This window comes from Oncorhynchus nerka, linkage group LG12 (assembly GCF_034236695.1).
Source record: "Oncorhynchus nerka isolate Pitt River linkage group LG12, Oner_Uvic_2.0, whole genome shotgun sequence".
Taxonomy (NCBI): Eukaryota; Metazoa; Chordata; class Actinopteri; order Salmoniformes; family Salmonidae; genus Oncorhynchus; species Oncorhynchus nerka.
This window is the reverse complement of record NC_088407.1, coordinates 1,353,633-1,379,507: the sequence shown is the minus strand read 5'-3', so window position 1 is coordinate 1,379,507 and position 25,875 is coordinate 1,353,633. Positions and strand designations below refer to the sequence as shown.

Here is a 25,875-nt window from a genome sequence, read left to right as displayed (position 1 = left end):
TATAGATCCGGAGGAGAGAGAGAGAAATTATTATGTAGGGAGGAGAGAGGGGATGGGAGAGAAAGCGTCTGTTTCTCTCCCTCTCTTGGTTCTGTGGTGAGCCTTACAGTGTCTCTCCATCTCTCCTTCTGTCCCTCTCTCTCCTTCTGGTTGCTGTGAGATGGTATCCACGGTAGTTGTGGTGACAGTATCCGAAGCAACAGTAGTCAAGGTGATAATCTCAGAGGCCTTGTACAACCCATCTTCTCAACTCTCCTCTCTTCTCTTCTCACCTCCTCTCTCTTTTCCTCTTATCTCAACTCTCCTCTCTTCTCTCCTCCTCTCTTTTCTCCTCTTATCTCAACTCTCCTCTCTTCTCTTCTCTCCTCTCTTTTTTCCTCTTATCTCAACTCTCCTCTCTTCCTCTCTCTTTTCCTCTTATCTCAACTCTCCTCTCTTCTCTTCTCTCCTCTCTCTCTTATCTCAACTCTCCTCTCCTCTCTCTTTTCCTCTTCTCTCCTCAACTCTCCTCCTCTCTCTTTTCCTCAACTCTCTTCTCTTCTCTCCTACTCTCTCTTTTCCTCTTATCTCAACTCTCCTCTCTTCTCTTCTCTCCTCTCTCTTTTCCTCTTATCTCAACTCTCCTCTCTTCTCTCCTCCTCTCTCTTTTCCTCTTATCTCAACTCTCCTCTCTTCTCTTCTCTCCTCTCTCTTTTCCTCTCATCTCAACTCTCCTCTCTTCTCTCCTCCTCTCTCTTTTCCTCTTATCTCAACTCTCCTCTCCTCTCCTCTCTCTTTTCCTCAACTCTCTTCTCTTCTCTTCTCTCCTCCTCTCTTTTTTTCCTCAACTCTCCTCTCTTTTCCTCTTCTCTCCTCAACTCAACTCTCCTCTCTTCTCTCCTAATATCTCCTCTCCTCTCCTCTCTTCTCATCTCCTCAACTCTCCTCTAATCTCCTCTATAGTGTTTCCCTAGATGGTGTCCATATATAGGCTCCTCTCCTCTGCTCCTCTCCTCTCTTTTATAGTCTTTCTCTTGATTGTATCCATATGTAGGGTCCACTCTGCTCTTCGATCACAGTCTTCACCATGTGATAAACGTCTTCAAAACTCTCCCCTTCCACAATAGCTACACACAGAGGGTCAGAGACAGAGACAGGGTTAGAAAGAGAGAGAGAGAGAGAGAGAGAGAGAGAGAGAGAGAGAGACAGAGACAGGGTTAGAAAGAGAGAGAGAGAGAGAGAGAGAGAGAGAGAGAGAGAGAGAGAGAGAGAGAGAATGTGTGCGCATTGATGTGTGTGTGTAACATTAACATGTGTGTGTGTGTGTGTGTAACATTAACGTGTGTGTGTGTGTGTGTGTGTGTGTGTGGTGTGTGTAGCATTAACGTGTGTGTGTGTATGTGTGTGGTGTGTGTGTGTGTGTTACCTGAGAAGCATTCTATAAAGTCTTGTTCCAGTTTGACAGCTCTGTCCAGAGCCTTTCTGGCCTGGTCCTCTGTCAGACGCTTGTTCAGGTCACTGTAACACACAGATGTATCAACAATCATGTCCAGGTCACTGTAACACACAGATGTTCAGGTCACTGTAACACACAGATATTCCAACACTCATGTCCAGGTCACTGTAACACACAGATATTCCAACACTCATGTCCAGGTCACTGTAACACACAGATGTCCAGGTCACTGTAACACACAGATGTCCAGGTCACTGTAACACACAGATATTCCAACACTCATGTCCAGGTCACTGTAACACACAGATGTATCAACACTCATGTCCAGGTCACTGTAACACACAGATGTCCAGGTCACTGTAACACACAGATGTCCAGGTCACTGTAACACACAGATGTATCAACACTCATGTCCAGGTCACTGTAACACACAGATATTCCAACACTCATGTCCAGGTCACTGTAACACACAGATGTCCAGGTCACTGTAACACACAGATGTATCAACACTCATGTCCAGGTCACTGTAACACACAGATGTATCAACACTCATGTCCAGGTCACTGTAACACACAGATATTCCAACACTCATGTCCAGGTCACTGTAACACACAGATATTCCAACACTCATGTCCAGGTCACTGTAACACACAGATGTCCAGGTCACTGTAACACACAGATGTATCAACCCTCATGTCCAGGTCACTGTAACACACAGATGTTCAGGTCACTGTAACACACAGATATTCCAACACTCATGTCCAGGTCACTGTAACACACAGATGTTCAGGTCACTGTAACACACAGATATTCCAACACTCATGTCCAGGTCACTGTAACACACAGATGTTCAGGTCACTGTAACACACAGATATTCCATCACTCATGTTCAGGTCACTGTAACACACAGATGTATCAACACTCATGTCCAGGTCACTGTAACACACAGATGTTCAGGTCACTGTAACACACAGATATTCCAACACTCATGTCCAGGTCACTGTAACACACAGATGTCCAGGTCACTGTAACACACAGATGTCCAGGTCACTGTAACACACAGATATTCCAACACTCATGTCCAGGTCACTGTAACACACAGATGTCCAGGTCACTGTAACACACAGATGTATCAACACTCATGTCCAGGTCACTGTAACACACAGATGTCCAGGTCACTGTAACACACAGATGTATCAACACTCATGTCCAGGTCACTGTAACACACAGATGTCCAGGTCACTGTAACACACAGATGTCCAGGTCACTGTAACACACAGATATTCCAACACTCATGTCCAGGTCACTGTAACACACAGATGTTCAGGTCACTGTAACACACAGATGTCCAGGTCACTGTAACACACAGATATTCCAACACTCATGGTCACAACACACAGATGTTCAGGTCACTGTAACACACAGATGTCCAGGTCACTGTAACACCACAGATGTCCAGGTCACTGTAACTGTAACACAGATATTCCAACACTCATGTCCAGGTCACTGTAACACAGATGTCCAGGTCACTGTAACACACAGATGTCCAGGTCACTGTAACACACAGATATTCCAACACTCATGTCCAGGTCACTGTAACACACAGATGTCCAGGTCACTGTAACACACAGATGTCCAGGTCACTGTAACACACAGATATTCCAACACTCATGTCCAGGTCACTGTAACACACAGATGTCCAGGTCACTGTAACACACAGATGTTCAGGTCACTGTAACACACAGATATTCCATCACTCATGTCCAGGTCACTGTAACACACAGATGTCCAGGTCACTGTAACACACAGATGTCCAGGTCACTGTAACACACAGATATTCCATCACTCATGTCCAGGTCACTGTAACACACAGATGTCCAGGTCACTGTAACACACAGATATTCCATCACTCATGTCCAGGTCACTGTAACACACAGATATTCCATCACTCATGTCCAGGTCACTGTAACACACAGATATTCCATCACTCATGTCCAGGTCACTGTAACACACAGATGTCCAGGTCACTGTAACACACAGATGTCCAGGTCACTGTAACACACAGATATTCCAACACTCATGTCCAGGTCACTGTAACACACAGATGTCCAGGTCACTGTAACACACAGATGTCCAGGTCACTGTAACACACAGATATTCCATCACTCATGTCCAGGTCACTGTAACACACAGATGTCCAGGTCACTGTAACACACAGATGTCCAGGTCACTGTAACACACAGATGTCCAGGTCACTGTAACACACAGATGTCCAGGTCACTGTAACACACAGATGTCCAGGTCACTGTAACACACAGATGTCCAGGTCACTGTAACACACAGATATTCCATCACTCATGTCCAGGTCACTGTAACACACAGATGTCCAGGTCACTGTAACACACAGATATTCCACTGTAACACACAGATATTCCATCACTCATGTCCAGGTCACTGTAACACACAGATGTCCAGGTCACTGTAACACACAGATGTCCAGGTCACTGTAACACACAGATATTCCATCACTCATGTCCAGATCATCTAACACACAACAGAAAGAAAGTCCAAGGTGATTCAACTGTAAATAATGTCCAGGTCACTGTAACACACAGATGTCCAGACTGTCACTGCACAATGCCTCACAGTCCAGGTAAATTAAGATGTCCAGGTCAACTGTAACACAAGATAACCCCTGAATCTGTAACACACAGATATTCCAACACTACAGGCACTGATGTAGTTAACAGATTATTTTGTGATCATCTAAAGAGAACCCACTCCCTCAACAGAAAGAAAGGAAGAGTGATTCAACTTGAAGTATTTTAATAATGAATCACAACTGTTGTTTCCATAGAGACCTCTAGTGTCCAGACTGTAACTGCACAATGCCTGACAGGAAGGAATTAAATTAATCCAAGCTAAACTTAAAAAAGATAACCCCTGAATCTGCTCAACAATTTACCACACACACAGGCACTATTAGATTAACAGATTATTTTCCAGTGATCTTGGTCTGAGGAAGAGAACCCACTCCCTCCTATTTACAGTATATTTTCCAGTGATCTTGGTCTGATGAAGATAACCCACTCCCTCCTATTTACAGTATATTTTCCAGTGATCTTGGTCTGAGGAAGACAACCCACTCCCTCCTATTTACAGTATATTTTCCAGTGATCTTGGTCTGATGAAGATAACCCACTCCCTCCTACTTACAGTATATTTTCCAGTGATCTTGGTCTGAGGAAGAGAACCCACTCCCTCCTACTTACAGTATATTTTCCAGTGATCTTGGTCTGATGAAGAGAACCCACTCCCTCCTACTTACAGTATATTTTCCAGTGATCTTGGTCTGAGGAAGAGAACCCACTCCCTCCTATTTACAGTATATTTTCCAGTGATCTTGGTCTGAGGAAGAGAACCCACTCCCTCCTACTTACAGTATATTTTCCAGTGATCTTGGTCTGAGGAAGAGAACCCACTCCCTCCTATTTACAGTATATTTTCCAGTGATCTTGGTCTGAGGAAGAGAACCCACTCCCTCCTATTTACAGTATATTTTCCAGTGATCTTGGTCTGATGAAGATAACCCACTCCCTCCTATTTACAGTATATTTTCCAGTGATCTTGGTCTGATGAAGAGAACCCACTCCCTCCTACTTACAGTATATTTTCCAGTGATCTTGGTCTGAGGAAGAGAACCCACTCCCTCCTACTTACAGTATATTTTCCAGTGATCTTGGTCTGAGGAAGAGAACCCACTCCCTCCTATTTACAGTATATTTTCCAGTGATCTTGGTCTGAGGAAGAGAACCCACTCCCTCCTATTTACAGTATATTTTCCAGTGATCTTGGTCTGAGGAAGAGAACCCACTCCCTCCTACTTACAGTATATTTTCCAGTGATCTTGGTCTGAGGAAGAGAACCCACTCCCTCCTACTTACAGTATATTTTCCAGTGATCTTGGTCTGATGAAGAGAACCCACTCCCTCCTACTTACAGTATATTTTCCAGTGATCTTGGTCTGAGGAAGAGAACCCACTCCCTCCTACTTACAGTATATTTTCCAGTGATCTTGGTCTGATGAAGACAGCAATAGGATGAAGCTGAGCTGCCTGTAGTCTCCTCACTGCATTAGCTGATACATCTAAGATACAGTGTTTCCCCATCTGTGCACACAAACACACACCTGGTTAATCAATAGTGCAGAACATACACAATAGAATACTTTACACATTAAAGGACCAAATAGTTAAAGGGTCTCTCTCTCTCACACACACACCTGGTTAATCAATAGTGCAGAACATACACAATAGAATACTTTACACATTAAAGGACCAAATAGTTAAAGGGTCTCTCACACACACACACACACACACACACACACACACACACACACACACACACACACACACACACACACACACACACACACACACACACACACACACACACACACACACACACACACGTACACTCCCTCCCCTTACCTGCTCTGCGACCATGCGGACACTCTGAACGCTGGTTCCATACAGGTGACTGTTGTATTGACCCGCCTCTATGAAGTGATGTGATTGGATGTCCTTCTCCATCTGTTCCCTTGACGACACAAAGTGGTAGTCCCGCCCATCCACCTCATACTCCCTCTGGGGCCGCGTCGTGTCTACACACACACACGTTTATGTTACACACACATTTATGTTACACACACACACACACACGTTTATGTTACACACACACACACACACACACACACACACACACACACACACACACACACACACACACACACACACACACACACACACATCTATGTTACACACACACACACACATTTATGTTACACACACACACACACATTTATGTTACACACACACACACGTTTATGTTACACACACACACACACACACACACACATTTATGTTACACACACACACACACACGTTAATGTTACACACACACACGTTTATGTTACACACACACACACACACACATTTATGTTACACACACACACACACACGCTTATGTTACACACACACACACACACACAGACGGACACATGTTCTGTGTTAGGACACTATTTCAGATAACGTTTTTAAAGTGTAGTTTAATTGTAAATAGTATATTGTTGATTGTTTATTTGGGACACAAACTATATGACGATCTACTAATTAAGATTATCCCACCAACGGGACATTAAAAGCTGTAACATCTTATGTTTCACCGAGACGTGGATGAACGACTATTAAGATTATCCCACCAACGGGACATTAAAAGCTGTAACATCTTATGTTTCACCGAGACGTGGATGAACGACTATTAAGATTATCCCACCAACGGGACATTAAAAGCTGTAACATCTTATGTTTCACCGAGACGGGATGACCGACTGATTAAGATTATCCCACCAACGGACATTAAAAGCTGTAACATCTTATGTTTCACCAAGAGAGTGGATGATCTGTATTATAGAGTATATAAATTTTCCCTGTACCTAGAACAGATACGCTACCTCTGGTATATAATGGGTGGAGGTGTGTGTCTATTTGTCAATACCTATATGGTGATTTTCCTGCACCGGAGAACAGAGACCAAACTCTGGTAAGACGAAACTGGAGAGTGTGGTCTATTTGTCATTCAGCTGGTGATTTTCCATAGGACCGGCAGAAATGATAGGCCTCTGGTAAGACTGAGAGAGAGTGGAGGAGTGTGTCTATTTGTCAATAACAGCTGGTGATTTTCCATGCACCGGCAGAACAGAGACACTACCTCTGGTAAGACGAGGGGTGGAGGTGTGTGTCTATTTGTCAATAACAGCTGGTGATTTTCCATGCACCGGCAGAACAGAGACGCTACCTCTGGTAAGACGAGGGGTGGAGGTGTGTGTCTATTTGTCAATAACAGCTGATGATTTTCCCTGCACCGGCAGAACAGAGACGCTACCTCTGGTAAGACGAGGGGTGGAGGTGTGTGTCTATTTGTCAATAACAGCTGGTGATTTTCCATGCACCGGCAGAACAGAGACACTACCTCTGGTAAGACGAGGAGTGGGGGTCTATTTGTCAATAACAGCTGGTGCACGATGTCTAATATTAAAGAAGTCTAGAGGTATTGCCCGTCTGAGGTAGAGTACCTTATGATAAGCTGTAGACCACACTATCTACCAAGAGAGTTTTCATCTGTATTATAGTAGTATATAAATATATAATAGTACCTATAATATATAGTACCTATAAATATATAATGGGTCAATAGTAGTACCTATAGTAGTACCTATTTGTCTATAATGGGTCTATAGTAGTACCTATGTGTATATAATGGGTCAATAGTAGTACCTACATGTATATAGTACCTATGTGTATATAATGGGTCAATAGTAGTAACTACATGTATATAGTACCTATGTGTATATAACTGGGTCTTTAGTAGGACCTAGTATATATAATAGGCCTCACATAGTGGACCTATGGAGATAATGGGTTGGTAGTAGTACCTAGGTTATATCACTCTGTCTTTAGTAGGACCCAGTATAATGATAGGCCTCATCATAGTGGACTGGATGACAGATATAATGGGTTAGAGGTCACTCTGTCTTTAATGGGACGGTAGTATAATGATAGGCCTCATATAGTGGACTGGAGAGACAGATATAGAGAGAGTAGTTATGTGTCATAATGGGTCTTTAGTAGGACCTAGTATAATAATAGGCCTCACATAGTGGACTATGTGTATACAGTAGAGTAGTACCTATGTTATATCATCTGTCTTTAGTAGTACCTAGTATAATGATAGTAGTACCTCATATAATGGGTCGGTAGTAGTACCTATGTGTATATAATGGGTCGGTAGTAGTACCTATGTGTATATAATGGGTCAATAGTAGTACCTATGTGTATACAGTACCTGTAGTAGTACCTATATTTGATAGTAATACTCACGTGGAACACAGGAACCAAACTTGTCAGGAAACTCAGAGAGAAGATCATCATTCACTCTGTCTTTAGTAGGACCCAGTATAATGATAGGCCTCACATAGTGGACTGGAGAGACAGAGAGAGAGAGAGAGGTTAGAGGTCACTCTGTCTTTAGTAGGACCCAGTATAATGATAGGCCTCACATAGTGGACTGGAGAGACAGAGAGAGAGAGAGAGAGGTTAGAGGTCACTCTGTCTTTAGTAGGACCCAGTATAATGATAGGCCTCACATAGTGGACTGGAGAGACAGAGAGAGAGAGAGAGAGAGTTAGAGGTCACTCTGTCTTTAGTAGGACCCAGTATAATGATAGGCCTCACATAGTGGACTGGAGAGAGAGAGAGAGAGAGTTAGAGGTCACTCAGGGCCCTCTTTTAGTAGGATCCAGTATAATGATCCCAGGGCCTTCCTCCCAGGGACTGGAGGACAGAGAGAGAGGCAAACCCAGGGACTTCCTCCCAGGTACTTCCTCCCAGGGACCCAGGGCATTACTCCCAGGGACTCAGGGCCTTCCTCCCAGGGACCCAGGGCCTTACTCCCAGGCAAACCCAGGGACTTCCTTTAGGGACCCAGGGCCTATAAAACCCAGGGACTTCCTGGAGGCAAACAGAGAGAGAGAGAGAGGGACCCAGGGATAACTGTATTTCTCTCTCTCATTGAAAAGTGAAAGACTAAAGTTACAGGTCACATCTGTCTTTAGTAGGACCAGTATAAGAATGCCTGGAATAGAAAACTGAAACAAAAATTCAATATAGCTTAATACAATCAGGGACCCAGGGCCTTACTCCCAGGCAAACCCAGGGACTTCCTCCCAGGGCCTTCCTCCCAGGGACCCAGGGCCTTACTCCCAGGCAAACCCAGGGACTTCCTCCCAGGTACTTCCTCCCAGGGACCCAGGGCATTACTCCCAGGGACTCAGGGCCTTCCTCCCAGGGACCCAGGGCCTTACTCCCAGGCAAACCCAGGGACTTCCTCCCAGGGACTTCCAGGGCCTTACAAACCCAGGGACTTCCTCCCAGGCAAACCAGGTACTTCCTCCCAGGGACCCAGGGTCTTACTCCCAGGCAAACCCAGGGACTTCCTCCCAGGGACTTCCTCCCAGGGCCTTCCTCCCAGGGACCCAGGGCCTTACTCCCAGGGCCTTCCTCCCAGGGACCCAGGGACTTCCTCCCAGGGCCTTCCTCCCAGGGACCCAGGGTCTTACTCCCAGGCAAACCCAGGGACTTCCTCCCAGGGCCTTCCTCCCAGGGACCCAGGGCCTTACTCCCAGGCAAACCCAGGGACTTCCTCCCAGGTACTTCCTCGCAGGGACCCAGGGCATTACTCCCAGGGACCCAGGGCCTTCCTCCCAGGGACCCAGGGCCTTACTCCCAGGCAAACCCAGGGACTTCCTCCCAGGCAAACCAGGGACTTCCTCCCAGGGACTTCCTCCCAGGCAAACCCAGGGACTTCCTCCCAGGCAAACCAGGTACTTCCTCCCAGGGACCCAGGGCCTTACTCCCAGGCAAACCCAGGGACTTCCTCCCAGGCAAACCAGGTACTTCCTCCCAGGGACCCAGGGCCTTACTCCCAGGGACCCAGGGCCTTACTCCCAGGCAAACCCAGGGACTTCCTCCCAGGCAAACCCGGGGACTTCCTCCCAGGGCCTTACTCCCAGGGACCCAGGGCCTTTCTCCCAGGCAAACTCAGGGCCTTCCTCCCAAGGCCTTACTCCCAGGGACCCAGGAACATGAGATGTGTCGCGCTGCATGAAGCAAATGGTGGTCACAGCACATACTGACTGTTTTTTTAAAGGTCTTTTATAATTATTATTTAACCTTTATTTAACTAGGCAAGTTAGTAAAGAACAAATTCTTATTTTCAATGACGGCCTAGGAACAGTGGGTTAACTGCCTTGTTCAGTGGCAGAACAACAGATTTGTACCTTGTCAGCTCAGGGATTCGATCTAGAAACCTTTCGGTTACTGGCCCAATACTCTAACCACTAGGCTACCTGCTGGTTATTGGCCCAACACTCTAACCACTAGGCTACCTGCTGGTTACTGGCCCAACACTCTAACCACTAGGCTACCTGCTGCTTCCTGGCCCAACGCTCTAACCACTAGGCTACCTGCTGGTTACTGGCCCAACGCTCTAACCACTAGGTTACCTGCTGGTTATTGGCCCAACACTCTAACCACTAGGCTACCTGCCGGTTACTAGCCCAACACTCTAACCACTAGGCTACCTGCTGGTTACTGGCCCAACACTCTAACCACTAGGCTACCTGCTGGTTACTAGCCCAACACTCTAACCACTAGGCTACCTGCTGGTAACAGGCCCAACACTCTAACCACTAGGCTACCTGCCACCCCATCTGTGTATCTGTGCCCAACAGATGCATATCTGTATTCCCAGTCATGTGAAATGCATAGATTAGGGCCTAATTCATTTATTTCAATTCACTGATTTCTTTATAAGAAATTGAACTTTGTCAACTCATTAACATTGTTGCATGTTGTGTTTCTATTTTCTGTTGTTGCTAGTGATATTCATTCAAACATTTAAGTAAATACAAATGTTTTTTTCACTTAAAATAATTAAATATGTATATTTTCACAGAGTCATGCAGTACCACAGTGGATCCCTAGGGGGCAGAGACTCCCTACAGTACCTCAGGGGATCCCTAGGGGGGCAGAGACTCCCTACAGTACCTCAGTGGATCCCTAGGGGGCAGAGACTCCCTACAGTACCTCAGGGGATCCCTAGGGGGGCAGAGACTCCCTACAGTACCACAGTGGATCCCTAGGGGAGCAGAGACTCCCTACAGTACCTCAGTGGATCCCTAGGGGGCAGAGACTCCCTACAGTACCTCAGGGGATCCCTACGGGGGGCAGAGACTCCCTACAGTACCACAGTGGATCCCTAGGGAGCAGAGACTCCCTACAGTACCTCAGTGGATCCCTAGGGGAGCAGAGACTCCCTACAGTACCTCAGTGGATCCCTAGGGGGAGCAGAGACTCCCTACAGTACCTCAGTGGATCCCTAGGGGAGCAGAGACTCCCTACAGTACCTCAGTGGATCCCTAGGGGGCTAGAGACTCCCTACAGTCCCTACCTCAGTGGATCCCTAGGGGGCAGAGACTCCCTACAGTACCTCAGTGGATCCCTAGGGGGCAGAGACTCCCTACAGTACCTCAGGGGATCCCTACGGGGGGCAGAGACTCCCTACAGTACCACAGAGGATCCCTAGGGGGGCGGAGACTCCCTACAGTACCTCAGTGGATCCCTAGGGGAGCAGAGACTCCCTACAGTACCACAGTGGATCCCTAGGGGGCAGAGACTCCCTACAGTACCTCAGTGGATCCCTAGGGGGCAGAGACTCCCTACAGTACCTCAGTGGATCCCTAGGGGGGCAGAGACTCCCTACAGTACCTCAGTGGATCCCTAGGGGGCAGAGACTCCCTACAGTACCTCAGTGGATCCCTAGGGGGGTAGAGACTCCCTACAGTACCACAGTGGATCCCTAGGGGGTTAGAGACTCCTACAGATCCCCCTAGGGGCAGAGACTCCCTACAGTACCTCAGTGGATCCCTAGGGGGCAGAGACTCCCTACAGTACCTCAGTGGATCCCTAGGGGGGCAGAGACTCCCTACAGTACCTCAGAGGATCCCTAGGGGGGGCAGAGACTCCCTACAGTACCACAGCAGATCCCTAGGGGGGCGGAGACTCCCTACAGTACCACAGAGGATCCCTAGGGGGGCGGAGACTCCCTACAGTACCCCAGCAGATCCCTAGGGGGGCAGAGACTCCCTACAGTACCTCAGAGGATCCCTAGGGGGGCAGAGACTCCCTACAGTACCTCAGCGGACCCCTAGGGGGCCGCATACCCCCGATTGAATAGCCCAGAGTTATAGCATCACTGGTTGTGTCAGAGTGCCATCTTTTAGCCGGAGCGGGATACACACCCTCCACTTCAGTTCTACTGGCTGAAACTACCACCATTTCAGACAAATGAAATAATCTGAGGTCACAGGTCAGACCTACCTTCTATCTGTGTAACAGTTTCATAGCTCTGAACAAAGCTGCTGCGGTCCTTATTCTTCATACGAGACCACTCCTTCCTCTCCACCCTGCATAGAGAGACGTAGGGCTACATTAACATGGCACTACATACTGTGTCATTAGAGACCACTCACAGAAACACACAGGAGGGGGTTAACTGTATTAACTTAGGTGTTAGGTGTGGTCCCCCTCAGTGTTAGGTGTGGTCCCCCTCAGTGTTAGGTCTGGTCCCCCTCAGCGTTAGGTGTGGTCCCCCTCAGTGTTAGGTGTGGTCCTCCTCAGTGTTATGTGTGGTCCCCCTCAGTGTTAGGTGTGGTCCCCCTCAGCGTTAGGTGTGGTCCCCCTCAGTGTTAGGTGTGGTCCCCCTCAGTGTTAGGTGTGGTCCTCCTCCGAGTTAGGCGTGGTCCCCCTCAGTGTTAGGTGTCCCCCCCTCAGTGTTAGGTCTGGTCCCCTCAGTGTTAGGTGTGGTCCTCCTCAGTGTTAGGTCTGCTCCCCCTCAGCGTTAGGTGTGGTCCCCCTCAGCGTTAGGTGTGGTCCCCTCAGTGTTAGGTGTGGTCCCCCTCAGTGTTAGGTGTGGTCCCCCTCAGTGTTAGGTGTGGTCCCTACAGTACCCTCAGTGTTAGGTGTTCCCCCCCATTGTGTTAGTTGTGGTCCCCCTCAGCGTTAGGTGTGGTCCCCTCAGTGTTAGGTTTGGTCCCCTCAGTGTTAGGTGTTCCCCCAACAGTGTTAGGTGTGGTCCCCTCAGTGTTAGGCCCCCCTTAGTGTTAGGTGTGGTCCCCCTCAGCGTTAGGTGTCCCCCCTCAGCATTAGGTGTGGTCTCCCTCAGCGTTAGGTGTGGTCCCTTCAGCGTTAGGTCCCCCCCCTCAGTGTTAGGTTTGGTCCTCCTCAGTATTAGGTGTGGTCCCCCTCAGTGTTAGGTGTGGTCCCCCTCAGTGTTAGGAGTGGTCCTCCTTCAGCGTTAGGTGTGGTCCACCTCAGTGTTAGGTCTGGTCCCCCTCAGCGTTAGGTGTGGTCCCCCTCAGCGTTAGGTGTGGTCCCCCTCAGTGTTAGGGCCCCCTAAGTGTTAGGTGTGGTCCCCCTCAGTGTTAGGTCCCCCCTCAGTGTTAGGTCTGGTCCCCCTCAGCGTTAGGTCTCCCCCTCAGTGTTAGGTGTGGTCCCCCTCAGTGTTAGGTGTGGTCCCCCTCAGAATTAGGTGTGGTCCCCCTCAGTGTTAGGTGTGGTCCCCCTCAGTGTTAGGTCCCCCTCAGCGTTAGGTGTGGTCCCCCTCAGCGTTAGGTCTCCCCCTCAGTGTTAGGTGTGGTCCCCCTCAGTGTTAGGTGTGGTCCCCCTCAGTGTTAGGTGTGGTCCCCCTCAGTGTTAGGAGTGGTCCTCCTCAGCGTTAGGTGTGGTCCCCCTCAGTGTTAGGTCTGGTCCCCCTCAGCGTTAGGTGTGGTCCCCCTCGGTGTTAGGGGTCCCCCCTCAGTGTTAGGTGTGGTCCCCCTCAGTGTTAGGGGTCCCCCCTCAGTGTTAGGTGTGGTCCCCCTCAGTGTTAGGTCCCCCCTCAGTGTTAGGTCTGGTCCCCCTCAGCGTTAGGTCTCCCCCTCAGTGTTAGGTGTGGTCCCCCTCAGTGTTAGGTGTGGTCCCCCTCCGCGTTAGGGGTCCCCCCTCAGCGTTAGGTGTGGTCCCCCTCAGTGTTAGGGGTCCCCCCTCAGTGTTAGGTGTGGTCCCCCTCAGTGTTAGGTCCCCCCTCAGTGTTAGGTCTGGTCCCCCTCAGCGTTAGGTCTCCCCCTCAGTGTTAGGTGTGGTCCCCCTCAGTGTTAGGTGTGGTCCCCCTCAGCGTTAGGTCTGGTCCCCCTCAGTGTTAGGTGTGGTCCCCCTCAGTGTTAGGTCTGGTCCGCCTCAGTGTTAGGTCCCCCTCAGCGTTAGGTCTCGTCCCCCGCAGTGTTAAGTCTGGTCCCCCTCAGTGTTAGGTGTGGTCCCCCTCAGCGTTAGGTGTGGTCCCCCTCAGCGTTAGGTCTGGTCCCCCTCAGTGTTAGGTGTGGTCCCCCTCAGTGTTAGGTCTGGTCCGCCTCAGTGTTAGGTGTGGTCCCCCTCAGTGTTAGGTCTGGTCCGCCTCAGTGTTAGGTCTGATCTGCCTCAGTGTTAGGTGTGGTCCCCCTCAGTGTTAGGTCCCCCTCAGCGTTAGGTGTGGTCCCCCTCAGTGTTAGGTATGGTCCGCCTCAGTGTTAGGTGTGGTCCCCCTCAGTGTTAGGGCTGGTCCGCCTCAGTGTTAGGTGTGGTCACCCTCAGTGTTAGGTGTTCCCCCATCAGCGTTAGTTCTGGTCCCCCTCAGTGTTAAGTGTGGTCCCCCTCAGCGTTAGGTGTGGTCCCCCTCAGTGTTAGGTATGGTCCGCCTCAGTGTTAGGTGTGGTCCCCCTCAGTGTTAGGGCTGGTCCGCCTCAGTGTTAGGTGTGGTCACCCTCAGTGTTAGGTGTTCCCCCCCATCAGTGTTAGTTCTGGTCCCCCTCAGTGTTAGGTGTGGTCCCCCTCAGTGTTAGGTGTGGTCCCTACAGTACCCTCAGTGTTAGGTGTTCCCCCCCATTGTGTTAGTTGTGGTCCCCCTCAGCGTTAGGTGTGGTCCCCTCAGTGTTAGGTTTGGTCCCCTCAGTGTTAGGTGTTCCCCCAACAGTGTTAGGTGTGGTCCCCTCAGTGTTAGGCCCCCCCCCCCTTAGTGTTAGGTGTGGTCCCCCTCAGCGTTAGGTGTCCCCCTCAGCATTAGGTGTGGTCTCCCTCAGCGTTAGGTGTGGTCCTTCAGCGTTAGGTCCCCCCTCAGTGTTATGTTTGGTCCTCCTCAGTATTAGGTGTGGTCCCCCTCAGTGTTAGGTGTGGTCCCCTCAGTGTTAGGAGTGGTCCTCCTTCAGCGTTAGGTGTGGTCCACCTCAGTGTTAGGTCTGGTCCCCCTCAGCGTTAGGTCTGGTCCCCCTCAGCGTTAGGTGTGGTCCCCCTCAGTGTTAGGTGTGGTCCTCCTAAGTGTTAGGTGTGGTCCCCTCAGTGTTAGGTCCCCCTCAGTGTTAGGTGTCCCCCTCAGCAGCTCCCCCCTCAGTGTTAGGTGTGGTCCCCTCAGTGTTAGGTCTGGTCCCCTCAGAATTAGGTGTGGTCCCCTCAGTGTTAGGTCCCCTCAGCGTCCCCCTCAGCGTTAGGTCTCCCCCTCAGTGTTAGGTGTGGTCCCCTCAGTGTTAGGTGTTCCCCCCAGTGTTAGGTGTGGTCCCCCCTCAGTGTTAGTGGTCCTCCTCAGCGTTAGGTGTGGTCCCCTCAGTGTTAGGTCTGGTCCCCCTCAGCGTTAGGTGTGGTCCCCCTCGGTGTTAGGGTCCCCCCTCAGTGTTAGGTGTGGTCCCCCTCAGTGTTAGGGGTCCCCCAGTGTTAGGTGTTAGGTCCCCCTCAGTGTTAGTCTCCCCCTCAGCGTTAGGTCTGGTCCCCCTCAGCGTTAGGTCTCCCCTCAGTGTTAGGTGTGGTCCCCCTCAGTGTTAGGTGTGGTCCCCCTCCTTAGGGGTCCCCCTCAGTGTTAGGTGTGTCCCCCTCAGTGTTAGGGGTCCCCCTCAGTGTTAGGTGTCCCCCTCAGTGTTAGGTCCCCCTCAGTGTTAGGTCTGGTCCCCTCAGCGTTAGTCTCCCCTCAGTGTTAGGTGTGGTCCCCTCAGTGTTAGGTGTGGTCCCCTCAGCGTTAGGTGTGGTCCCCTCAGTGTTAGGTGTGGTCCCCCTCAGTGTTAGGTCTGGTCCGCCTCAGTGTTAGGTCCCCCTCAGCGTTAGGTCTCGTCCCCGCAGTGTTAAGTCTGGTCCCCTCAGTGTTAGGTGTGGTCCCCCTCAGCGTTAGGTGTGGTCCCCCTCAGCGTTAGGTCTGGTCCCCTCAGTGTTAGGTGTGGTCCCCTCAGTGTTAGGTCTGGTCCCCCTCAGTGTTAGGTGTGGTCCCCCTCAGTGTTAGGTCTGGTCCGCCTCAGTGTTAGGTCTGATCTGCCTCAGTGTTAGGTGTGGTCCCCTCAGCGTTAGGTCCCCCCTCAGTGTTAGGTGTGGTCCCCCTCAGTGTTAGGTATGGTCCGCCTCAGTGTTAGGTGTGGTCCCCCTCAGTGTTAGGGCTGGTCCGCCTCAGTGTTAGGTGTGGTCACCCTCAGTGTTAGGTGTTCCCCCATCAGCGTTAGTTCTGGTCCCCCTCAGTGTTAGGTGTGGTCCCCCTCAGCGTTAGGTGTGGTCCCCCTCAGTGTTAGGTATGGTCCGCCTCAGTGTTAGGTGTGGTCACCCTCAGTGTTAGGTGTTCCCCCCCATCAGCGTTAGTTCTGGTCCCCCTCAGTGTTAGGTGTGGTCCCACTCAGTGTTAGGTGTGGTCCCTACAGTACCCTCAGTGTTAGGTGTTCCCCCCCATTGTGTTAGTTGTGGTCCCCCTCAGCGTTAGGTGTGGTCCCCTCAGTGTTAGGTTTGGTCCCCTCAGTGTTAGGTGTTCCCCCAACAGTGTTAGGTGTGGTCCCCTCAGTGTTAGGGCCCCCCCCCCCCTTAGTGTTAGGTGTGGTCCCCCTCAGCGTTAGGTGTCCCCCCTCAGCATTAGGTGTGGTCTCCCTCAGCGTTAGGTGTGGTCCCTTCAGCGTTAGGTCCCCCCCTCAGTGTTAGGTTTGGTCCTCCTCAGTATTAGGTGTGGTCCCCCTCAGTGTTAGGTGTGGTCCCCCTCAGTGTTAGGAGTGGTCCTCCTTCAGCGTTAGGTGTGGTCCACTTCAGTGTTAGGTGTGGTCCCCCTCAGTGTTAGGTCTGGTCCCCCTCAGCGTTAGGTGTGGTCCCCCTCAGTGTTAGGTGTGGTCCACCTCAGTGTTAGGTGTGGACCCCCTCAGTGTTAGGTGTGGTCCCCCTCAGTGTTAGGTGTGGTCCCCCTCAGTGTTAGGTGTGGTCCTCCTCAGAGTTAGGCGTGGTCCCCCTCAGTGTTAGGTGTCCCCCCTCAGCCTCAGTGTTAGGTCTGTTCCCCCTCAGCGTTAGGTCTGGTCCCCTCAGTGTTAGGTGTGGTCCTCCTCAGTGTTAGGTCTGCTCCCCCTCAGCGTTAGGTGTGGTCCCCCTCAGTGTTAGGTGTGGTCCCCCTCAGTGTTAGGTGTTCCCCCCCATCAGTGTTAGTTGTGGTCCCCCTCAGCGTTAGGTGTGGTCCCCTCAGTGTTAGGTTTGGTCCCCTCAGTGTTAGGTGTTCCCCCAACAGTGTTAGGTGTGGTCCCCTCAGTGTTAGGTCCCCCTCAGTGTTAGGTGTGGTCCCCCTCAGCGTTAGGTGTCCCCCCTCAGCGTTAGGTGTGGTCTCCCTCAGCGTTAGGTGTGGTCCCTTCAGCGTTAGGTCCCCCCCCTCAGTGTTAGGTTTGGTCCTCCTCAGTATTAGGTGTGGTCCCCCTCAGTGTTAGGTGTGGTCCCCCTCAGTGTTAGGAGTGGTCCTCCTCAGCGTTAGGTGTGGTCCCCCTCAGCGTTAGGTGTGGTCCCCCTCAGTGTTAGGTCTGGTCCCCCTCAGCGTTAGGTGTGGTCCCCCTCAGCGTTAGGTGTGGTCCCCCTCAGTGTTAGCCCCCCCCTAAGTGATAGGTGTGGTCCCCCTCAGTGTTAGGTCCCCCCTCAGTGTTAGGTCGGGTCCCCCTCAGCGTTAGGTCTCCCCCTCAGTGGTAGGTGTGGTCCCCCTCAGTGTTAGGTGTGGTCCCCCTCAGCGTTAGGTGTGGTCCCCCTCAGTGTTAGGTGTGGTCCCCCTCAGTGTTAGGTCCCCCTCAGCGTTAGGTGTGGTCCCCCTCAGCGTTAGGTCTCCCCCTCAGTGTTAGGTGTGGCCCCCCTCAGTGTTAGGTCTGGTCCGCCTCAGTGTTAGGTGTGGTCCCCCTCAGTGTTAGGTGTGGTCCCCCTCAGTGTTAGGAGTGGTCCTCCTTCAGCGTTAGGTGTGGTCCACCTCAGTGTTAGGTGTGGTCCCCCTCAGTGTTAGGTCTGGTCCCCCTCAGCGTTAGGTGTGGTCCCCCTCAGTGTTAGGTGTGGTCCTCCTCAGTGTTAGGTGTGGACCCCCTCAGTGTTAGGTGTGGACCCCCTCAGCGTTAGGTGTGGTCCCCCTCAGTGTTAGGTGTGGTCCCCCTCAGTGTTAGGTGTGGTCCTCCTCAGAGTTAGGCGTGGTCCCCCTCAGTGTTAGTGTCCCCCTCAGCCTCAGTGTTAGGTCCCCCTCAGTGTTAGGTCTGGTCCCCAGTGTTAGGTGTGGTCCTCCTCAGTGTTAGGTCTGCTCCCCCTCAGCGTTAGGTGTGGTCCCCCTCAGTGTTAGGTGTGGTCCCCTCAGTGTTAGGTGTTCCCCCCCATCAGTGTTAGTTGTGGTCCCCCTCAGCGTTAGGTGTGGTCCCCCTCAGTGTTAGGTTTGGTCCCCAGTGTTAGGTGTTCCCCAACAGTGTTAGGTGTGGTCCCCTCAGTGTTAGGTCCCCCCTCAGTGTTAGGTGTGGTCCCCCTCAGCGTTAGGTGTCCCCCCTCAGCGTTAGGTGTGGTCTCCCTCAGCGTTAGGTGTGGTCCCTTCAGCGTTAGGTCCCCCCCTCAGTGTTAGGTTTGGTCCTCATCAGTGTTAGGTGTGGTCGCCCTCAGTGTTAGGTGTGGTCCCCCTCAGTGTTAGGAGTGGTCCTCCTCAGCGTTAGGTGTGGTCCCCTCCGTTAGGTGTGGTCCCCCTCAGTGTTAGGTCTGGTCCCCTCAGCCCCTCAGCGTTAGGTGTGGTCCCCCTCAGTGTTAGCCCCCCTAAGTGATAGGTGTGGTCCCCCTCAGTGTTAGGTCCCCCTCAGTGTGGTCGGGTCCCCCTCAGTGGTAGGTGTGGTCCCCCTCAGTGTTAGGTGTGGTCCCCCTCAGCGTTAGGTGTGGTCCCCTCAGTGTTAGGTGTGGTCCCCCTCAGTGTTAGGTCCCCCTCAGCGTTAGGTGGTCCCCTCAGCGTTAGGTCTCCCCCTCAGTGTTAGGTGTGGCCCCCCTCAGTGTTAGGTCTGGTCCGCCTCAGTGTTAGGTGTGGTCCCCCTCAGTGTTGGGTGTGGTCCCCCTCAGCGTTAGGTGTGGTCCCCCTCAGTGTTAGGTGTGGTCCCCCTCAGTGTTAGGTCTGGTCCCCCTCAGCGTTAGGTGTGGTCCCCCTCAGTGTTAGGTGTGGTCCTCCTCAGTGTTAGGTGTGGACCCCCTCAGTGTTAGGTGTGGTCCCCCTCAGCGTTAGGTGTGGTCCCCCTCAGTGTTAGGTGTGGTTCCCCTCAGTGTTAGGTGTGGTCCCCTCAGTGTTAGGTCCCCCCCTCAGTGTTAGGTGTGGTCCCCCTCAGCGTTAGGTGTCCCCCCTCAGCGTTAGGTGTGGTCTCCCTCAGCGTTAGGTGTGGTCCCTTCAGCGTTAGGTCCCCCCCTCAGTGTTAGGAGTGGTCCTCCTCAGCGTTAGGTGTGGTCCCCCTCAGCGTTAGGTCTGGTCCCCCTCAGCGTTAGGTCTCCCCCTCAGTGGTAGGTGTGGTCCCCCTCAGTGTTAGGTGTGGTCCCCCTCAGTGTTAGGTGTGGTCCCCCTCAGTGTTAGGAGTGGTCCTCCTTAGCATTAGGTGTGGTCCCCCTCAGCGTTAGGTGTGGTCCCCCTCAGTGTTAGGGGTCCCCCCTCAGTGTTAGGTGTGGTCCCCCTCAGTGTTAGGGGTCCCCCCTCAGTGTTAGGTGTGGTCCCCTTCAGTGTTAGGTCCCCCTCAGTGTTAGGTCTGGTCCCCCTCAGCGTTAGGTCTCCCCTCAGTGTTAGGTGTGGTCCCCCTCAGCGTTAGGGGTGCCCCCTCAGCGTTAGGTGTGGTCCCCCTCAGTGTTAGGGGTCCCCCTCAGTGTTAGGTCCCCCCTCAGTGTTAGGTGTGGTCCCCCTCAGCATTAGGTCTGGTCCCCCTCAGTGTTAGGTCTGGTCCCCCTCGGCGTTAGGTCTCCCCCTCAGTGTTAGGTGTGGTCCCCCTCAGCATTAGGTCTGGTCCCCCTCAGTGTTAGGTCTGGTCCGCCTCAGTGTTAGGTCCCCCTCAGCGTTAGGTGTGGTCCCCCTCAGTGTTAGGTGTGGTCCCCCTCAGCGTTAGGTGTGGTCCCCCTCAGCGTTAGGTGTGGTCCCCCTCAGTGTTAGGTCCCCCTCAGTGTTAGGTCTGGTCCCCCGCAGTGTTAAGTCTCGTCCCCCTCAGTGTTAGGTGTGGTCCCCCTCAGTGTTAGGTGTGGTCCCCCTCAGTGTTAGGTCTGGTCCGCCTCAGTGTTAGGTGTGGTCCCCTCAGTGTTAGGTCTGGTCCGCCTCAGTGTTAGGTGTGGTCCCCCTCAGTGTTAGGTCTGGTCCGCCTCAGTGTTAGGTCTGGTCCGCCTCAGTGTTAGGTCTGGTCCGCCTCAGTGTTAGGTCTGGTCCGCCTCAGTGTTAGGTGTGGTCCCCCTCAGTGTTAGGTCCCCCTCAGCGTTAGGTGTGGTCCCCCTCAGTGTTAGGTCTGGTCCGCCTCCGTGTTAGGTGTTGTCCCCCTCAGCGTTAGTTCTCCCCCTCAGTGTTAGGTGTGGTCCCCCTCAGCGTTAGGTGTGGTCCCCCTCAGTGTTAGGTGTGGCCCCCCTCAGTGTTAGGTCTGGTCCGCCTCAGTGTTAGGTCTGGTCCGCCTCAGTGTTAGGTGTGGTCCCCCTCAGTGTTAGGTCCCCCTCAGCGTTAGGTGTGGTCCCCCTCAGTGTTAGGTCTGGTCCGCCTCAGTTTTAGGTGTGGTCCCCCTCAGTGTTAGGTCTGGTCCGCCTCAGTGTTAGGTCTGGTCCCCCTCAGTGTTAGATGTTCCCCCCCATCAGCGTTAGGTCTGGTCCCCCTCAGTGTTAGGTGTGGTCCCCCTCAGCGTTAGGTGTGGTCCCCCTCAGCGTTAGTTCTCCCCCTCAGTGTTAGGTGTGGCCCCCCTCAGTGTTAGGTGTGGTCCCCCTCAGTGTTATGTGTGGTCCCCCTCAGCGTTAGGTGTGGTCCCCTCAGTGTTAGGTGTGGTCCCCCTCAGCGTTAGTTCTCCCCCTCAGTGTTATGTGTGTTCCCCCTCAGCGTTAGTTCTCCCCCTCAGTGTTAGGTGTGGCCCCCTCAGTGTTAGGTGTGGTCCCCCTCAGCGTTAGGTGTGGTCCCCCTCAGTGTTAGGTGTGGTCCCCCTCAGTGTTAGGTGTGGTCCCCCTCAGTGTTAGGTGTGGCCCCCCTCAGCGTTAGGTGTGGTCCCCCTCAGCGTTAGGTGTGGTCCCCCTCAGTGTTATGTGTGTTCCCCCTCAGTGTTAGGTGTGGTCCCCCTCAGTGTTAGGTCTGGTCCCCCTCAGTGTTAGGTGTGGTCCCCCTCAGTGTTAGGTGTGGTCCCCCTCAGCGTTAGTTCTCCCCCTCAGTGTTATGTGATGTCCCCCTCAGCGTTAGTTCTCCCCCTCAGTGTTAGGTGTGGCCCCCCTCAGTGTTAGGTGTGGTCCCCCTCAGCGTTAGGTGTGGTCCCCCTCAGTGTTAGGTGTGGCCCCCCTCAGTGTTAGGTGTGGTCCCCCTCAGTGTTATGTGTGGTCCCCCTCAGTGTTAGGTGTGGCCCCCCTCAGTGTTAGGTGTGGTCCCCCTCAGTGTTAGGTGTGGCCCCCCTCAGTGTTAGGTGTGGTCCCCCTCAGTGTTAGGTCTGGTCCCCCTCAGTGTTAGGTGTGGTCCTCCTCAGTTTTAGATGTGGTCCCCCTCAGTGTTATGTGTGGTCCCCCTCAGTGTTAGGTGTGGCCCCCCTCAGTGTTAGGTGTGGTCCCCCTCAGTGTTAGGTCTGGTCCCCCTCAGTGTTAGGTGTTCCCCCCCATCAGCGTTAGGTGTGGTCCCCCTCAGTGTTAGGTGTGGCCCCCCTCAGTGTTAGGTGTGGTCCCCCTCAGCGTTAGGTGTGGTCCCCCTCAGTGTTAGGTGTGGTCCCCCTCAGTGTTAGGTGTGGCCCCCTCAGTGTTAGGTGTGGTCCCCCTCAGTGTTAGGTGTGGTCCCCCTCAGCGTTAGTTCTCCCCCTCAGTGTTATGTGTTGTCCCCCTCAGCGTTAGTTCTCCCCTCAGTGTTAGGTGTGGCCCCCTCATCGTTAGGTGTGGTCCCCCTCAGTGTTAGGTGTGGCCCCCCTCAGTGTTAGGTGTGGTCCCCCTCAGTGTTAGGTCTGGTCCCCCTCAGTGTTAGGTGTGGTCCTCCTCAGTGTTAGGTGTGGTCCCCCTCAGTGTTAGGTGTGGTCCCCCTCAGTGTTAGGTGTGGCCCCCCTCAGCGTTAGGTGCGGTCCCCCTCAGTGTTAGGTGTGGTCCCCCTCAGCGTTAGTTCTCCCCCTCAGTGTTATGTGTTGTCCCCCTCAGCGTTAGTTCTCCCCCTCAGTGTTAGGTGTGGCCCCCCTCATCGTTAGGTGTGGTCCCCCTCAGTGTTAGGTGTGGCCCCCCTCAGTGTTAGGTGTGGTCCCCCTCAGTGTTAGGTCTGGTCCCCCTCAGTGTTAGGTGTGGTCCTCCTCAGTGTTAGGTGTGGTCCCCCTCAGTGTTAGGTGTGGTCCTCCTCAGTGTTAGGTGTGGTCCCCCTCAGTGTTAGGTGTGGTCCCCCTCAGTGTTAGGTCTGGTCCCCCTCAGCGTTAGGTGTGGTCCCCCTCAGTGTTAGGTCTGGTCCCCCTCAGCGTTAGGTGTGGTCCCCCTCAGTGTTAGGTCTGGCCCCCCTCAGTGTTAGGTGTGGTCCCCCTCAGCGTTAGGTCTGGTCCCCCTCAGCGTTAGTTCTCCCCCTCAGTGTTAGGTGTGGTCCCCCTCAGCGTCAGGTGTGGTCCCCCTCAGTGTTAGGTCTGGTCCCCCTCAGCGTTAGTTCTCCCCCTCAGTGTTAGGTGTGGTCCCCCTCAGTGTTATGTGTGGTCCCCCTCAGTGTTATGTGTGGCCCCCCTCAGCGTCAGGTGCGTTACCCGCATTAGGTGTGTTACCTACCTGTGTTTGCTGGGTATATACCCTAGTTCCTCCAGTTCTCCCTGTTGTCCCAGTCTCCTAGCAGTCCACCACTCTTCATCACTACAGTCAGTCACATGGAGCACCTCCCCGAAGTTAAAGCCCAATGCCTGGCTCAACAGCCCACAGTCTGCTGTTTTATCATAGTCAAACAGGGCCCTGCATAGAGAGGACATAGAGCTACATTAGTATGTCAGGGAGATATTAGCATGACATAGGGCTACATTATCATGACACTACTTTACCTGACATAGAAGGTCCTGTTGGCTCGGAGGGTCCCAGAGCTCATGCTACTGTTCATCATCTGTTCTCTCAGGTCGTGGATCTTAGCCTCAAACCTGCTGTATTCTACACACACGCACGCGCACGCACGCACGCACGCACGCACGCACGCACGCACACACACACACACACACACACACACACACACCAATTGATGAACAGACTGCTGAATGTATATTTAGTCTCTTTGCTTTATTTGCTCTTTTCCAATATTACGTCTCTCTGATAAGCAGGAAGGGGCTAAACATAGACCATATTAATATATGTAGCCTTACAAATAAGGTTCATGAAATCAATGACCAGGTTGGTCCTGGTCAGTCCCTGGATGGGAGATCAGATGCTGCTGGAAGTGGTGTTGGAGGGCCAGTAGGAGGCACTGTTTCCTCTGGTCTAAATAATATCCCAATGCCCCAGGGCAGTGATTGGGGACATTGCCCTGTGTAGGGTGCCGTCTTTCGGATGGGACATTAAACGGGTGTCCTTACTCTCTGAGGTCATTAAAGATCCCATTGTCACGTTCTGACCTTTATTTCCTTTGTTTTGTCATTATTTAGTATGGTCAGGGCGTGAGTTGGTGTGGGCAGTCTATGTTTGTCTTTCTATGATTTCTATGTTTCGGCCTAGTATGGTTCTCAATCAGAGGCAGGTGTCATTCGTTGTCTCTGATTGAGAATCATACTTAGGTAGCTTGGGTTTCACTGTGTGTTTGTGGGTGATTGTTCCTGTCTCTGTGTTTGCACCAGATAGGCCTGTTTGGGGTTTTCATGTTTCTTGTTTTTGTATTCAGTTGTTCATGTGTACATTTACGTATTAAAAGAACCATGGACACTTACCACGCCGCATATTGGTCCTCTGATCCTTTTCGCCTCTCCTCTTCGGAGGAAGAGGAGAAAATCCCTTACACCCATGGCACTTATCGTAAGAGTAGGGGTGTTAACCCCGGTGTCCTGGCTAAATTCCCAATCTGGCCCTCAAACCATCACGGACACCTAATAATCCCCAGTTTACAATTGGCTCATTCATCCCCCTCCTCTCCCCTGTAACTATTCCCCAGGTCGTTGCTGCAAATGAGAATGTGTTCTCAGTCAACTTACCTGGTAAAATAACGGATAAATAAATAAATAACTTGCTGACATCAGATAACATTTATATATTAGCCATTTCTGAGACTCACTTAGATAATTCATTTGAAGATACAGCAGTAGCAATACAAGGATATAACATCTATAGAAGAGACGGGAATGCTTATAGGGAGGTGTTGCTGTATATATTCAGAGCCATATCCCTGTAATGTTTATAGGGGAGGAGTTGTTGTATATATTCAGAGCCATATCCCTGTAATGTTTATAGGGGAGGTGTTACTGTATATATTCAGAGCCATATCCCTGTAATGTTTATAGGGGAGGTGTTGTATATATTCAGAGCCACATCCCTGTAATGTTTATGGGGGAGGTGTTGCTGTATATATTCAGAGCCATATCCCTGTAATGTTTATAGGGGAGGTGTTACTGTATATATTCAGAGCCATATCCCTGTAATGTTTATAGGGGAGGTGTTGCTGTATATATTCAGAGCCATATCCCTGTAATGTTTATAGGGGAGGTGTTCTATATATTCAGAGCCATATCCCTGTAATGTTTATAGGGGAGGTGTTGTATATATTCAGAGCCATATCCCTGTAATGTTTATGGGGGAGGTGTTGCTGTATATATTCAGAGCCATATCCCTGTAATGTTTATAGGGGAGGTGTTGTATATATTCAGAGCCATATCCCTGTAATGTTTATAGGGGAGGAGTTGCTGTATATATTCAGAGCCATATCCCTGTAATGTTTATAGGGGAGGTGTTGTATATATTCAGAGCCATATCCCTGTAATGTTTATAGGGGAGGTGTTACTGTATATATTCAGAGCCATATCCCTGTAATGTTTATAGGGGAGGTGTTGCTGTATATATTCAGAGCCATATCCCTGTAATGTTTATAGGGGAGGTGTTGCTGTATATATTCAGAGCCATATCCCTGTAATGTTTATAGGGGAGGTGGTGTTGTATATATTCAGAGCCATATCCCTGTAATGTTTATAGGGGAGGTGTTGCTGTATATATTCAGAGCCATATCCCTGTAATGTTTATAGGGGAGGTGTTGCTGTATATATTCAGAGCCATATCCCTGTAATGTTTATAGGGGAGGTGTTGCTGTATATATTCAGAGCCATATCCCTGTAATGTTTATAGGGGAGGTGTTGCTGTATATATTCAGAGCCATATCCC

At 51.6% G+C, this 25,875-nt stretch overlaps 1 protein-coding gene across 2 annotated transcripts in view; it reads right to left on the bottom strand.

Moving 5' to 3' along the window:
* Positions 1-454: 454 nt before the first annotated feature.
* Positions 455-25,875, bottom strand: part of LOC115126598 (disks large homolog 4-like) — a 294,248-nt gene continuing 268,827 nt past the window's right edge. For both annotated transcript variants that reach the window (XM_065025116.1, XM_065025117.1), the window contains exons 13-20: positions 23,568-23,670; positions 23,305-23,481; positions 12,433-12,518; positions 8,374-8,475; positions 5,926-6,098; positions 5,492-5,604; positions 1,406-1,497; positions 455-1,106 (exon numbers count right to left, since the gene is read on the bottom strand). In XM_065025116.1, the coding sequence (XP_064881188.1) occupies positions 1,000-1,106; positions 1,406-1,497; positions 5,492-5,604; positions 5,926-6,098; positions 8,374-8,475; positions 12,433-12,518; positions 23,305-23,481; positions 23,568-23,670 (953 nt within the window). In that variant the 3' untranslated portion in view covers positions 455-999. The remainder of the gene's footprint in view (positions 1,107-1,405; positions 1,498-5,491; positions 5,605-5,925; positions 6,099-8,373; positions 8,476-12,432; positions 12,519-23,304; positions 23,482-23,567; positions 23,671-25,875) is intronic.